At 41.1% G+C, this 15,172-nt stretch overlaps 1 protein-coding gene across 4 annotated transcripts in view; it reads left to right on the top strand.

The window, feature by feature from the left end:
- RHOQ (ras homolog family member Q) overlaps positions 1-15,172 on the top strand; it is a 41,435-nt gene that overhangs the window by 22,170 nt on the left and 4,093 nt on the right. For 2 of the 4 annotated variants that reach the window (XM_015112285.3, XM_015112283.3), the window contains 3 exons: positions 11,190-11,354; positions 11,664-11,759; positions 15,062-15,162. In XM_015112285.3, coding sequence (XP_014967771.2) covers positions 11,190-11,354; positions 11,664-11,759; positions 15,062-15,162 — 362 coding nt within the window. The remainder of the gene's footprint in view (positions 1-11,189; positions 11,355-11,663; positions 11,760-15,061; positions 15,163-15,172) is intronic. The other 2 variants (XR_003721745.2, XM_015112284.3) reach the window with 1 other exon arrangement.

Below are 15,172 nucleotides of genomic sequence, written 5' to 3'. Positions count from 1 at the left end.
GAGCTGTCGCATAGACCCTGGTGGTGATAACAGAAAACACGGCAATGGCCTATGTAGAGGGGGCCCTGAATAATCTCCATGAGCTGTAGAGATACGGCCAGTGAGTGGTAAATCCTTTTATACTGTGGGCGAGAGGAGGTGGGGAGCAGCTGCAGAAGCAGAAGGCGGGGCAGGAGCTACGTTGGACAAGCCAGTGAATACTTTGCTCTGATTGGACAACCCAGGTCATGTGCCCTCCAAAACCCAGTACTTAGTGGGAGGGGCAGGAGTGGGGAATGAAACTCAATGATTGGCTTAATCCAACCAGGGACTCTCGATATGGCTAAGTATGGGGCCAGGGTCCCCAGGGGCATGTGTCTGAGTGGAGAAGGGGTGGGGGGTCCTGAACTGAATCAGACTTTTGGAAAGAAGGAGGAAGTAGAAGAATGCCGGATAGACAGTCAGCTGTATTTTCCATACCTAGATAAGACAAATGTCGAGACAATGCAGAAAAAGTTGTGGTGAAAAGCAGCAGCAGGAACTAAAATGCTTAAAGCATCCCTCAGTCTAAGGCTCTTCTAGTAAGAGCTCACATTATTCAGGGAGGTGGATTGGACCCATTGGTGTGCCACAGAAAAATGGCCCTGCTCACGGGAGGCAATTTGATATCTGGCCGAAACTGACGTCAGCAGCCAGATAAATTAATCTGTTACTGGAGAGAGTTCAGGTATTTGATCCACTTTCTCAAGCTTTGTAGCTGGTGAAGGAGGTGCAGCTAGCACTGTGCAAGCTACCTGCACGATGACTGCAGCTGACTTTTCTCACTTCACCTTCCCGTGAGCTACCATCATTCATTCAGCAGGAATGTAATAAGCTGCTACCATAAGCCAGGTCTTGAGCAATAGTCCCCTGCCCTCAGGGAGTCCTGATGCAGAAGGGGAAGATGCAGATCAGAAAAGAGGCAATTGTATTACAGTGTAAACAAACAGGATGACAGGAGAAGTTCCTGGTGCCACAGAAGTGTGGAGCGTGGGGATGCTTAAGCTGAATTGGGGGTTCAGAGAAGATCTGCTGGACGAAGTGATTTCCAGACTCAAGCCTAGAAGACGAGTAGGAGCTCCCAGGTGAAGAAATATGGAGAGAGAAGAAACAGGGAGACTCGCTGGGAAGGTGACTGCTTTGGTGTGTGTGTTTGTGTTAGGGGTTGATCCTGAGAACTTTCAGGTTTCTGGCTTGTGCACCCTGATTGAGTGGTGATATCTTTTAGTGAGATGGTGAACACAGGAGGAGTTGCAGTTTTGACTGAGAAGAAGTGAATTTAGTTCAGAAATGTTGAATTTGAGATGCTTCTGGTTCAGCTAAAAGGAGGTACATAGTAATAAGCTAGTTCTGGAACTCAGAGGCAGACACCTCCTCTGACCACCTGCTTGACATCTCAAGCTTAACACATCCCAAACTGTCCTCTTGAGTTCTCTCCCTATGGTGCCTCTCTACCCTCCGTCTTCCTCATCCCTCTAAAAGATGCCACATCATCTAGATATATCCAGAATATATCTAGAATCCACCATTTCTCCAGCCGTCAACTGCTATCCCTTAGTCTAAGCTTCCATCTTCTCTCAGCTGAATTACTATAATAATCTCTCCCCTTATAAGCCTGCCTGCCTCCAATTCATTCTCCTTAAAGTAGCCTGGATTGTCTTTTTCAAATTTTGTGACTTTTTTTGCGGGGGTTGCGGGGGAGATGGGGGGGACTCACCTTTTAATGACTTTCCATTGCAGGTGGGCCCTGGTGGTCCAAGCTGACTCCCTCTCTCCAGCCCCACCTGTCACCCCGGCCTTTCCCTGTGGTCTTCAGTATGTCAGGGCTTTTCTGCCTTGGGACGTTTGCATACGCTGTCTTGTTGTCTGTCTCCTTAAGTGGTCCGTCAGGTCTCAGGTTCAGTGTCACCCCTGCAGAGAGGTCTTTCTTGCCTGCCCAGACTGAAACTCATCTTCCTGGTTATTCTCTCTCCCAGAACCTGGCTCTCTTCCTTCATAGCACCTGCCCCAATTTGCATTTATAGTCATTTTTGTCCCAATTTGTTAAATGTCTGATTTGATACCTCAATTTTATCAGATCCATTTCCCATTTTTATAACAAATACTTCCTTTTTACTTATCCTCAAATGAGATCTGTAGATAATATAACCTCCCTATACATGTAATTTTAAATCAGTATAACGTCCTGGCAGTGATATGGAGGAGAACTAAAAAGGAAAGTAATTCATCATAAAACTATTTATTTCAGTATTAAATTGCTAAACACCCAAGGCTGACTACTCCAGACATCATAATGAAGTAATCAGGCCTGCACCTATTAGGTAAAATGACCATGAATGCAACAGTTAAAAATATTGGCTGACATAGTTAGGTTTTATTGGTGACTCAGATGCTAAGAGCAATGTTGCCAGTGGCATGTGATTTTCTGTGTTGGTAAGTAACTCCTGTGATGTTTGTTTTTTCTTTTTTTTCTTCTTTTTTTTTTCTTTGAGACAGGGTCTTATTCTGTCACCCAGGCTGGAGTGCAGTGGCATGATCTCAGCTCACTGCAACCTCGGTGTCCCGGGCTCAAGTGATCCTCCCACCTCAGCCTGCCAAGTAGCTAGGACTATAGGCACACACCACCACACCTGGCTCATTTTTGTATTTTTGTAGAGATGGGGTGTTGCCATGTTGCCCACACTGGTCTTGAACTCCTGGACTGAAGCCATCCACCTGTCTCAGCTTCCCAAAGTGCTATGATTACAGGTATAAGCCGCTGCACCCAGCCTCCTGTGATGTTTCAAATAAAATAAAGTACAATCTTTCTCCTTCAATGTGGACTGAAATTACCTTCCTAGAAAATTCATTAAAGTCTGAGGGCCATGGCTCATGCCTGTAATCCCAACATTTTAGGTGGCTGAGGCAGGATAATTGCTTGAGCCCAGGAGTTCGATACTAGCCCAGGCAACAGAGCAAGACCCCAGTCTCTACAAAAAAAAATAAAATAAAAAATATTTCTGACTAGCTGGGCATGGTGGCACACGCCTGTAGTATCGACTACTCAGGAGGCTGAGGTGGAGGCTAGAGCCCAGGAGGTCAAGGCTGTAGCAATCTGTGATCACGCCGCTGCACTCCAGCCTGGGTGACAGAGAGTAAAACCCTGCTCCAAAAAAAAAAAAAAAAAAAAAAGAAAAGAAAAGAAAAGAAAAAGTTTAAAAAATGCACTAAAGTTATGCCAAAAAACTTTATTTTTATATATGCAGCAGAATCAAGTCCTGATTCATGCAATTATAAAAGGTGTTCCATGGCGAGCAGGTCTATGCAAACCTGCCTTCAAAGGCCGAGGGAGCTGAGAGGCTGAAGAGAGAGGCTGACAAATCCAGTTTCTCAGAAAGAAATATTTAATACAGACTTAGAAACAGAGATGATGTCTAGGTAGGCCAAGAGATGGTGGATTCTCACAACCAACCTCTAGAAAGTATCCTTTATATACTATGCTTTTAGGGTAAAGACACAGGAAGCTTATCATCCCTCAGACTTCCTTTAGAAACTCATGACCACTGGGGAGCTTATGAGGGCTTATCTATGCTACTGGAACACCTTGGATTGTAGGCATCAAACATTGGTCATCATGGCAGTTTTACTTCAAGATGGCCTCACTCTTGCTATGCAACAGGCTGTTTTCCCACAAAGGAGTTTTTCATATTTATGAATGTCTAGCAGTACACTCACCACTCATGCGGGCCTGGGGCTGGTTTTCCTCATCCAGGTCATATAGCACCACGGCTCCCACCCTTAAATGCTAGCAGAGCTTCCCCATTCATTTTGACAATTGACAGCGCCTCCCAAATGTCCGAAATGACCCCCCGCCAGACATAGGGTGGTACTGCCCTAGCTGAGAGCCCTGTGCCTACTCCTCTGCTGTATTCTACACGGCATGAGGGCAGGGTCTGTGTTGTGTTCACTCGTCTATACACAGCACTCAGCACCTACTTGCCAGATATTTGTGGAGTGAATGAATGAATATTCTATCAACATGAAATGTGTGCCAAAAAGTTAGGAAAGGAGTATACCACATGGAAATGTGATCAGACATTTACCTTCTTTCTGCATGCTTTAGGCCAGCTGACCTCTGTTTTAGTGCAAGAGACTTGTAATTATAGCTCCAGACAATATGGAATTTCAGCTCTAAATCCTCTACAACTGGGGAAGTCACCTCACCATGCACAGAAGAAATAGCACTGGCTCCGAAGTTGTGGTTTGTCTTTTTTTGGAAAGTCAGGCTTGTCTGCCGAAGAGCTCGAAACACTTGACCGGCTCTCTCATTTATCTTAACATGTGTATGCTATATTTATTCTCCCTTCACAGATGGGGAAGTGAAGCTTGCCTGAGGGCCATATTTAGCTTAAGTCTTGATCCTCTGCCTTGTGGTGGTCAGCTTAGATAAAATGGAATCCTAAAACTTGATTTTTATCCCGTAGTGTGAACCTCCTCCCACATTAAATCTGCTACTAGGGCTGCTCACAAGGGTAAGAAGTGTTCAGTTGGAGTGTTTTTCATCATGTGACGTGGCGATCTGCTAGTTCAGTGCCCTGCTTTTAGAGATGAGGAAGTGCCATTTCATCACAACACAGTTAGATAATGACAAGGCCAGTCCTCTAGCTGGTTTCTTTCTGCCCCACCAGATGTAAATTTTCTCTCCGTTTCCTCCAGCCAACCTAAACAGGAGTTACGATCAGTCAGGTGGCCAAAAGGAAAGCACAATGGAAAAGAAGCCCAAGATCTGGTTCCCTAGCTCCTAAATAATTGGTACATTAATTAGGAGGCAGACTTAGTATAAATCAAAATATATGAAGATGACAGTAGCTAAAAGTAAAAAGCTAAACCTTTCATTTCAAGGATTCTTTTAGTAAGTGCTAATCAGGCCAGTGACATATAAATACCATTTCACAACTGAACCGAAAATTAAAAAAGAAAACACCAAATGTTTGCCAAGTTTTTGAAAAACAGTGACCTCTTAAGAATTTATAGCACCTAAAAAAAACCTTTCTCTTCCCCAAATTTTCTTTAGTCCAAGAGTGCTGGGAGGTAGTAGGAAGCGGTAGGCAAATTCAGTAAACTCATCACTGGTAAGTTTTGAACCAAACTTACCAAAGTGTTTTCAAAAGGGACCCAACCCAGCTTCCTTGAAAAACAGAGTTATTTTTAAGGAGGTAAAAACTGATATTTTCATTTCACAAAGTTAAAATGAACTCAAAAGTATCAAAATGACTACACAATAGAAATGAGGTTTCAGGCCAGGCGCGGTGGCTCATGCCTGTAATCTCAGCACTTTGGGAGGCGGAGGTGGGCGGATCACGCGGTCAGGAGATTGAGACCATCCTGGCTAACACGGTGAACACCCATCTCTACTAAAAGTACAAAAAATTAGCCGAGCGTGGTAGCAGGCACCTGTAATCCCAGCTACTCAGGAGGCTGAGGCAGGAGAATTGCTTGAACCCAGGAGGTGGAGGTTGCAGTGAGCCAAGATCGTGCCATTGCACTCCAGCCTGGGCTACAAGAGTGAGACTCCGTCTCAAAAAAAAAAAAAAGACAAGAAAAGAAATGAGGTTTCATAGGCTACTCTGACCAAGCATTACCATAGACACATGATATATAAGTTAAATAGAGGAGAAAACAGTTTGCATTCTCAGAAGCTGGCTTCATGACATGTGTCCTCTGGGCTTCTGTGTAGCACCCTTTGAAGGGTTGAGGGTTTCAAGAGCCCGATGCCTGTTTTGGACTTCTTGCTAGAAACAGATGTTGTATATGAAGATTACTACTGTGTGCCTTGGAAGTGACACAGAGAATTGCTACTGCACGGACCACAAAGCCACCACTTTTCAGGGATGTTCTTACTTAGCTGTCATACGTTTTACATCTTTCTTCAAGTAGTTAGAAGCTGCTTTAGATTTTGGAAGGCTGGGACTTACCATTCTAGGTTGTTTCTCATTCTAGGTTGTTACAGAGGAAAACTCTAGTAGGTTTTGATAAATGACTATTTCCTACATCACAGTACTATCCTGCATTATTTGGGATTGTAATACATTCCTATAGTACTTTATGGTCTTCAAAGCATTTGTCGCTGACAGTCTCCCATTTTTCAGACAGAGAAACTAAGGCCCTAAGGAATAAGGGACTGGGCCAAAGTCGCATTGCTAGCACATTGGATACGTTCAAGCTCTCTCTCTTCTGGAAGGACCAACTCCAGTGCCTCTTCCAAGAAGTCTTTAGTGTCCTCTCATTACTGTTCTAACTTGTACTATCATGTTCATATACATCTTGTCTACCTTACCGTGAACTTCCTAAGAGCGAAAGCCATTATGCGTTTGTGTGTATCTCCTCACCTATCAGAATTATTCCTCTTGGGTGCTAACCTGACGCATGTTCCCACACCAGCCTACAGTTTCCTTTTCTGGGCTGTGGCTTTGAGGTCTGCAAGGCGCTGGAGTGGTGTCCAGGCACATTGTGGGCACTGCTGCACATTCGAGTGCATTGCCTTATTTTTAACATACAGATACTTAATGAGAGAGCTTTGTAAATGTTTATAAGGTGTTTTGCAAATAGATGTTATTTGAATCTCATCCTTCCCTCCTTTATTTATTGCAGTTAGCACTGTTCTGGGCACATAGTAGGTGCTTAGTAATGTTTCTTAAATTAAGCATTTCTATATTCACTTGCTCCAGCTTACACTTTTATTCCCTCCTATTGTTGTATATGGCTGTCTTTTTATATGTGTATGTCTTGAATTCCCAACTAAACTGCAAGCTCCAGAGGGCTATAGTCTCAGTAAATCTTTACTGATTGCTTTTCAATGACACATGATAGCATTCTAGCTAACAAAGCATGACACAAGGTAAATCATCCAATGTGAGTGTTTTTATTTAAAATATGTTTTGGATATGTATTTTAAAATAGACATACCCATCCTAAAAACATGCATTTTAAACAGAGATCACTAAGGTAGGAGGGAACACCCAGGTCCACATGAAGGGGACAAAGAACGGTGCAGAAGTGAGAGGCTCATGGGCACTGCTGGCTGAGCTGCACACAGAAACGGGTCTCCAGCTGATGGTCGTTGGCTACATTTCTCTGTGGCATTGGAAGAGCTTTTGTTTCCTCTCAGAGCACATTTCTTTCATTTTCTGTTTGCAGATTCTTGTTAGGTGGTAAGTGGGTGATTTCTTTTTTTTTTTTTTTTGAGACAGGGTCTCACTGTGTCACCCGGGCATATTCATGGCTCACTGCAGGCCCAACCTCTTGAGCTCAAGTGATCACCCACCTCAGCCTCCTGAGTAGTTGGGACTAGAGGCATGTGCCACCATGCCCAGCTAATTTTTGTATTTTTAGTAGAGACAGGATTTCACCACATTGGGAAGACTGGTCTCAAACTCCTGGACTCAAGCAATCTTCTCACCTCAGCCTCCCAAAGTTTGCTGGGATTACAGGTGTGAGCCACCGCGCCTGGCCGTGTGTGATATTTTTGAAGTAAGGTTGTCATTATCACATATTGAGGACTCTTCAATGAGGGAGAGCCTGATCACTAAACTGCCAGAACACACTTAAAAACTTGATACTTCTGGTACTTAGCCAGTTGGTAAGAAGCTAAAGAGTCTGCCATGCAGTCCAACAGCCATGTTGACTAAACTCACCAGTTCTTTCATTGTTTTGATGTTGAACAGTTGTCTTTAATACACTTTTCTCTACTCCTGAGAATGTTCTAGTTACCATGCTGAAATGTTTAAATACCTACATTTTAAAATTAGAACTAAAATATAATTGGTTTGTTAATTAGGAAGACACTGGAGAGTTGGCTGTGAGAAGTTGTGACTTTGATAAATTGATCTTTTAAAAGTAAGGGCAGTTGCTCTACATTTGACTTCTTTGTGTTCTCAAATATAAAATACATGGCTTGAGATGAAAGATTCTGCACACTTCCACTTATTCATTCCCAAATCCCACATTTCATATTAAATTCACTCAGGATACTGTGTGATGGATATAAACCATTTTATATGATGCAGGGTACAGTATGCACAGGGGATAATTTATTTTCTAAATTTGCTATCTATTATTAGACTTCTAATTACTCAGCTGGATAGAAGTAGAAAGGTCTCATTCTTGTATTAACTGCCTTTTTTTTTTTTTTTTTTTTTGAGACGGTGTCTAGCTCTGTTGCCCATGCTGTAGTGCAGTGGCACAATCTCTGCTCACTGCAACCTCTGCCTCCTGGGTTCAAGTGATTCTCCTGCCTCAGCCTCCCGAACAGCTGGGATTACAGGTGTGCACCACCATGCCCAGATAATTTTTGTATTTTTAGTAAAGATGGTGTTTCACCATATTGGCCAGGCTCAGACTTCTGACCTCAAGAGTCCCACCTTGGCCTCCCAAAGTGCTAGGATTACAGGCACGAGCCACCACGCACAGCCACTAACTGCCAATTATTTAGCCAGAGATGATAGGCAGAAGAAATTCATTTTAGATAGTTCAGACTTAAGAAGTAAATTTCTCTCCAAGGAGGTCTAAACATACGTGTGTGTTTTATTTTGTAATAGCCCCAGTTTTTCACATTTTAATTATTCAAACAAAACCTGTAATTTAAGAAATATCTAGAAATGATTGGTCTAATTGTCCTCCTTTGTGCCCACATGTCTCTCACGGAGGAAAGTCAGGATTCACTGTGGTTATGAAAGGAATCTGTACAATATGTTTACCTTCTGTAAAATATTTGGATTAATATTGTGAAGCATCTCTAGAGAACATGGCATTCAATTAGTTTTTATTTCTTGTCATCTCTCACTAGAGAAAGAGTGCACACTTTTGTTTCCCTGAGGAGGTAAACTTGCTTGAAAAGTAATATTTCCATTAAAATCTCTAATTTGGCTTTCTTAAATATAAATCCATTTTTGCTACATTTTAAATAGTCTTAAGACTAAGTGACTAATTAGTACAGCAATAATATATCATTTTCTTTTATTCATCTGAAAATTATACTATCTCGAGAGACCTGAGTTTTGTGTGTTTTGATTTTATTTCTTACTAAAAGACTTCTTTGTGATTGGAGGGAGCTGCAAAGCTGAGGCAAGTGTGGCACTCAGGGGACCCTGCGTGGATTTGCAGAGGAATAAGAGACTCGGTTTCCCATGGGATAAAGAACTTATGTTTAAGCATTGAAAGAGTTCTTTGATGTGCCAGGTGCTATGCGGAGTGCTTTAGTTGCATTATTTCATTTATTCCTCATAATCCTATGGGATAGTTTCCCCATTCCTATGTCTGTGAAAATTGGAAATCTAAATACGGATGAGGAGTGCTTTTTAATGAGAACACCCCATTACCCGGCCATGCCAACTGCAGGTTTGCTCCGAAGTGTGGAGTTGCTGGGTGGGATGCTAAGATGAAATACTGCTTCTTTCTTTCTTTTTTTTTTTTTTTTATGGACTTGCAGTTCGAAACAGGCAGTAGAGCCCAGAAACTTCATATAAGGCACCCAATTGTACTGTTTAACACAAACTGATTTCAAACACGTTAAAATTTCAAGAAGGCTTCCTCTAGTGACTGTCTGGGGGGGGTGTAACATGTTTCACACCCACCCTATTTGATTTCTTTGTTGTGAATTTCTTAACGCCAGAGCACTGCTTTAATCAAAACCATTTAGAGGCATCCACTTTAAAAAATAAAAGTTGCAGAAGATTGGGGGTGGCGTTTCCCCTCTCATCCCGTGATAGCCAACACCTGAGCAATCTTTTCATGCCCACAGCTCCAGATTATAGGTGTGCTCTCCAAAAGCATCCCAGAAAAACAAAAGGGTTACCCACCAGTCAAGGGTTTGAGACATTGACATACTTGAGTTGAAAGTTGTATTATGAAAAATGTCAGAAAATTGCATGAAAGGAAAATTGTTCCACGAGGAAATACTACTGCTGAAACTCCAAGTGGAAGATGATGTTTTTAATATTCCCTTAGTTCCACATTTGTGTAGTTCTGTAGTGAAGCGACTCATTTAAGAGGGGAGGTGGCCCAGGCTAAAAATAAAGTTTCTTTGAAACCAGATGAGAGTCTAGCTATGCCAAAAATGGAATCCGGACTCTGTTCACTCTCGAGAATGTAAATAAGTAGAATTTTGTGTCACATAAAATAGTCTATGCAAAAAAGGATATTCACTGCCTTTTGTGATAGAGACTAAAATAACCATCAGGAGTATAGCTGTTCTGGGGACTCTGAAGCAACAGTGTAAAATGATATAGTAGTCTAACGTATTCTAATTTAGAAAGATGTCCAAGACAAAGCCAGTGAGAACAACAAGTACTGCATGATTTCATTTTATATACAGACGTACGAATATGTACAGTTATTGGTATACTCATGCATAGAAAACGAATTGGAAGAATAAACATGAAAGTATTAGGTAGAGGGAATGGAAGTTGGAGAGTAAAGGAGGATTTTGGTGGATTTACTGTATATGTTTCTCTTTTAAGTTTTCTCACACACACACACACACACAAAATTAATAAAACTATAGAAACAAGGAAAGTAAAGCTTGAAGGTCTCAGTGAAGCTGTATAGTGGTTAAGAGTATCGACTCTGGAGTAAAAACTGGCAGGATTTGCATCTCAGCTCCTTGACTTACTGGCTGTACATCCTTACACAAGTAATTTAACTTCTGTGCTTCAGTTTACTCAAATGAAAGTCAGGATTAAGGGTACTTGTGTCATATTGTTGTTATAAGGATTAAATAAGTAATCCATGAGAGAGCATATAGACTAGTGCCTGACACATAGTAAATATTCAGTATATATTAGTTATTATAAATTATAATACTTAGGCAATGTCTAGCTATATTCAATTCTTTGTGCAAACTTTTTAGTTAAAAATGTTTTTAGTGACAGCATTAGTGATCATAATGTATTTTTCCAAAGTTTTCATTGTCATTGTTAATGATACTGTCATTTTTTTTTTTTAACCTCACGGGTGTTCAGAACTTCACAAGGAAGAATAACAAAAACAGAGTTATCTGATTTTACATAGAGTGCCATACATTCCACTAGTGGAGTAGTCCTGAATTTGCATCTTTGACCATGTAATCTAATATACATATTATTAGTAAACAACAGAAATGTAAATACATAATGAGGCTTTTCTTTGTTCCTTAGGAAGACTATGACCGTCTGAGGCCTTTATCTTACCCAATGACCGATGTCTTCCTTATATGCTTCTCGGTGGTAAATCCAGCCTCATTTCAAAATGTGAAAGAGGAGTGGGTACCGGAACTTAAGGAATACGCACCAAATGTACCCTTTTTATTAATAGGAACTCAGGTATGTCTAGTTTGATTTTCCTCATTTTAGGATAAGCTCTTTGGCCTGCCTTAGGGGTTGCTCTCAGATAAACAGTCCCAAAGCTGAGCAAATGATATAAGTGTTTAATCTCAACTGCAAGTTAATGAGTTCTATCATATTTTTGGAAAAAATTGTGCCAAAAGAAAGCAATTCTATTCCCGGTTTTTAAAAATTAAGTTCTTTTGTTTAATCTTTTTTTGGTATGTGGGGATTAAGTGGGATTACATGCTTTGATTTTTCTTTAAAGATTTGTAATATTATCAGACATTATTGGCCTTTCTTAATTAGATTGATCTCCGAGATGACCCCAAAACTTTAGCAAGACTGAATGATATGAAAGAAAAACCTATATGTGTGGAACAAGGACAGAAACTGGCAAAAGAGGTAATGGAACACTTACAGAATTTAAGCATGAATGTAAAAGACGCTAAGATAACAATAGAAGCTAACATTTATTGTGCATTTACTGTATGCCAGACACTGTGCTGAGTGCTTTACATGCATTATCTCATTTAATCCTTGCATGAACTCAGTGAGGTAGGTCTGCTTCCCCAGTTATACAGAAGAGAGAGTGGAGGCTTGGAGATGTCAGATAATTAGCCCGAGATCCTGCAGGTAATAAATGGCAGAGTTGGGTTTCAGTCCAAAGCCTGACTCCTGGGCTGAGGCTCTTAACACCTGTATTACATTGCCAATGATATTTTCCTAAAACGTCACATATGGAAAAAAGCATCAGAAATACATGTCACTACTTTCAACCCTTCATTACTTAAACATTTGCACTGTGCCAAATCAGCTCTGTCTTAAGACTCATTGAGTTAGACAGTGGAGCCACCTAGGATGACAGTTTAAATTTGTGGTTAAAACCAAAAAAATGATGACTAGGTTTGCAAAGAAATGTGTTGAAATTTCTCCAATCTTTTTATGAAAAAAGGATAGAAAATACGAAAGTTCTAAAAGTATATATAAAACAGTGATGCATGCAGTACCTTGTAGCTTATCTTCCTTTGTGCCCCAAGGCTAGGTTTACTTTTTCCCCTTTTTTCCCATTTGGCCTTAACATCATTGGATTCTATTTTTTACATGTTGTGATTTCAATAGGACTTTTGTGGAAACAGAATCCATATATGGTCTTTTTTGTTTGTTTGTTTGTTTGTTTCAGACGAAGTCTCGCTCTGTCGCCCAGGCTGGAGTGCAGTGGCTGGATCTCAGCTCACTGCAAGCTCCGCCTCCCGTGTTCACGCCATTCTCCTGCCTCAGCCTCCCAAGTAGCTGGGACTACAGGCACCCGCCACCTTGCCCGGCTAATTTTTTTTTTTTTTCATTTTTAGTAGAGACGGGATTTCACCGTGTTAGCCAGGATGATCTCCATCTCCTGACCTCATGATCCGCCTGCATCATCCTCCCAAAGTGTTGGGATTACAGATGTGAGCCACCGCGCCCAGCCCATATATAGTCTTTTAAAATGTAATATCAGGAGACAAAAGAAAGCGAGAAAACTTTTGGAGGACAGTTTTTCCTAAAGCAAAAAATAAATGGCTTTACTAACAAATCACTTCAGAAATTCCATATATTCAATTTTGTAATCTTGGGGAGAGAAGGAATTTCTAAATGTTATAAAGATAAAAGTCATAAATGAAAATATTAATGATTTAACTGCATAAAAACTTAATACCACATCAAATGCCAGAAATAAAATGAAAAGTCATATAAACTGAGATGGATGGCAGAAAAATGGGTTAACATCCTTAGTATACAGGAACCTCTTGCATGAGTTAATCAGAAGACACAGATTCCAATAGAAAAATGGGCTAACAATGAAAAATTCACCCCCCAAAATGCAGATTGCCACTGAAGATAGGAAATATGTTCAAACTTATTAGCAGTCAAATGTAAGCTCAATTTGCACCTATAGAATTGGCAAAAAATGAGAAATTAATTATAATACCCGCTATTCCAAGGGTGTAGTAAAATGGACTCTCTGTTGTACTGGTCGTTGAATCAAAGCAGTCTTGACAATATGCAAAATCCTTAAAATCCTGGACACTTTTGATCAAGCAATTCCATATGTAAGAGTTTATCCTAAGCAAATCATTAGGATGTTGGTCAAAGGATACAGTGTTAGACTGGAGGAATATGTCTTTTTTGAGATACACTGCACAGCATGCTAACTATAGTTAATAATGGTGGTGCTGGGCGCAGTGGCTCACACCTGTAATCCCAGCACTTTGGAAGGCCAAAGTGGGTGGATCATTTGAACCCAGGAATTGGAGACCCGCCTGGACAACATGGTGAAACCCCATCTCCACCAAAAAAAAAAAAAAAAAAAAAAAGCCGGGCATGGTGGCGCATGCCTGTAGTCCCAGCTACTTGGGGGCTGAGGCAGGAGGATCACTTGAGCCCAGGAGGTGGAGGTTGCAGTGAGCCAAGATAGTGCCATTGCACTCCAGCCTGGATGACAGAGTCAGACCCTTTCTGAAAAAAAAAAAAAAAAGGGGGACTGCATATTTCAAAATTGCTAAAAAATTTTAAATGTTCTCACCACACAAAATGGTATTTAAGGTGATAGATGTTAATTATGTTGATTTAATCATTTCACTTGTGTGTGTGTATATGTATATATAGAGAAGATATTGCTTTATACCTCGTATATAAAATTATAATTTGCCCATTTATATTTAATAATAAAAGCAAATTATTAGGGATGTGCTTAAAGAGAGCTACAAAGATGCTGAATTGTTTATAATGGCAGAAATTCCAATCTATTAAAACTTCATACTAAAATATCTGTTAAGATTTCATATTTGTTATGTAGTTAAAGGGAAAAAAGTAGTTGCAAAACAATATGATCTCATTTCTAGACTCATCAGCATTTGGCACAGTTGCGTCCTTCTTGAAACTTTCACTTGGCCTCTCTTGGTTTTTCTCCCCTCTCATTGGACTCTGCTCCATCTCTTTACCTCCTTAGTCCCTGGTTGGAGGGCCCCAGGGATGAGCACTCAGCTTTGTGGATGTCTTCTTCTATAGCTACCCTCCCTAGGCCTAAATGAGCTTGTCAGTCTTGTGGCTCGCACAGTCTACAACCAAAGATTCCTAGACTTCCATCTCTAGCCTGGACCTCTTTCTAAATTCTCAATTTGGTTACCCAGCTGTTTACTCACCAAGTCCATCTAGGTGGCTGAGTATCTCAAAATTAACATGTCTAAGATATGATTCTTTTTTCTCCAAGGCTGTCCTCCCAGTTACTCAGGTCAAAAGCCCTCAGCTGGGCGTGGTGGCTCACGCCTGTAATCCCAGCACTTTGGGAGCCTGAGGTGGGCAGATCACCTGAGGTTGGGAGTTGGAGACCAGCCTGACCAACATGGAAAAACCCCATCTCTACTAATACAAAATTAGCTGGGCGTGGTGGCGCATGCCTAGTAATCCCAGCTAGTCGGGAAGCTGAGGCAGGAGAATCGCTTGAACCTAGAAGGTGAAGGTTGTGGTGAGCCGGTATCAAACCATTGTGCTCCAGCCTGAGCAACAAGAGTGAAACTGTCTCAAAGAAAAGAAAAAAGGCCTGAGGTTATACTTGCCCTTGCTCTCTCTCTCATACCACACATCTAGCCTTTGGCACAACATATCTTCAGAACATATCCAGAATCCAGACACTTTTTTCTATCTCTTCCCTCTATCACTTGGTTCAGGCCTCCTCCATCTCTGGCCTGCTTTACTGGAATAGCTTCCAACTCACCTTTCTGCTTCTGGCTATGCCCCATGGTCATCTGTTCTCAACACAGCAGCCAGGGTAAGTCTTC

Source organism: Macaca mulatta, chromosome 13 (genome assembly GCF_049350105.2).
Source record: "Macaca mulatta isolate MMU2019108-1 chromosome 13, T2T-MMU8v2.0, whole genome shotgun sequence".
Lineage (NCBI taxonomy): Eukaryota > Metazoa > Chordata > Mammalia > Primates > Cercopithecidae > Macaca > Macaca mulatta.
Note: the sequence above shows the minus strand (reverse complement) of the source record. Positions and strands in the feature narration are given on the sequence as shown.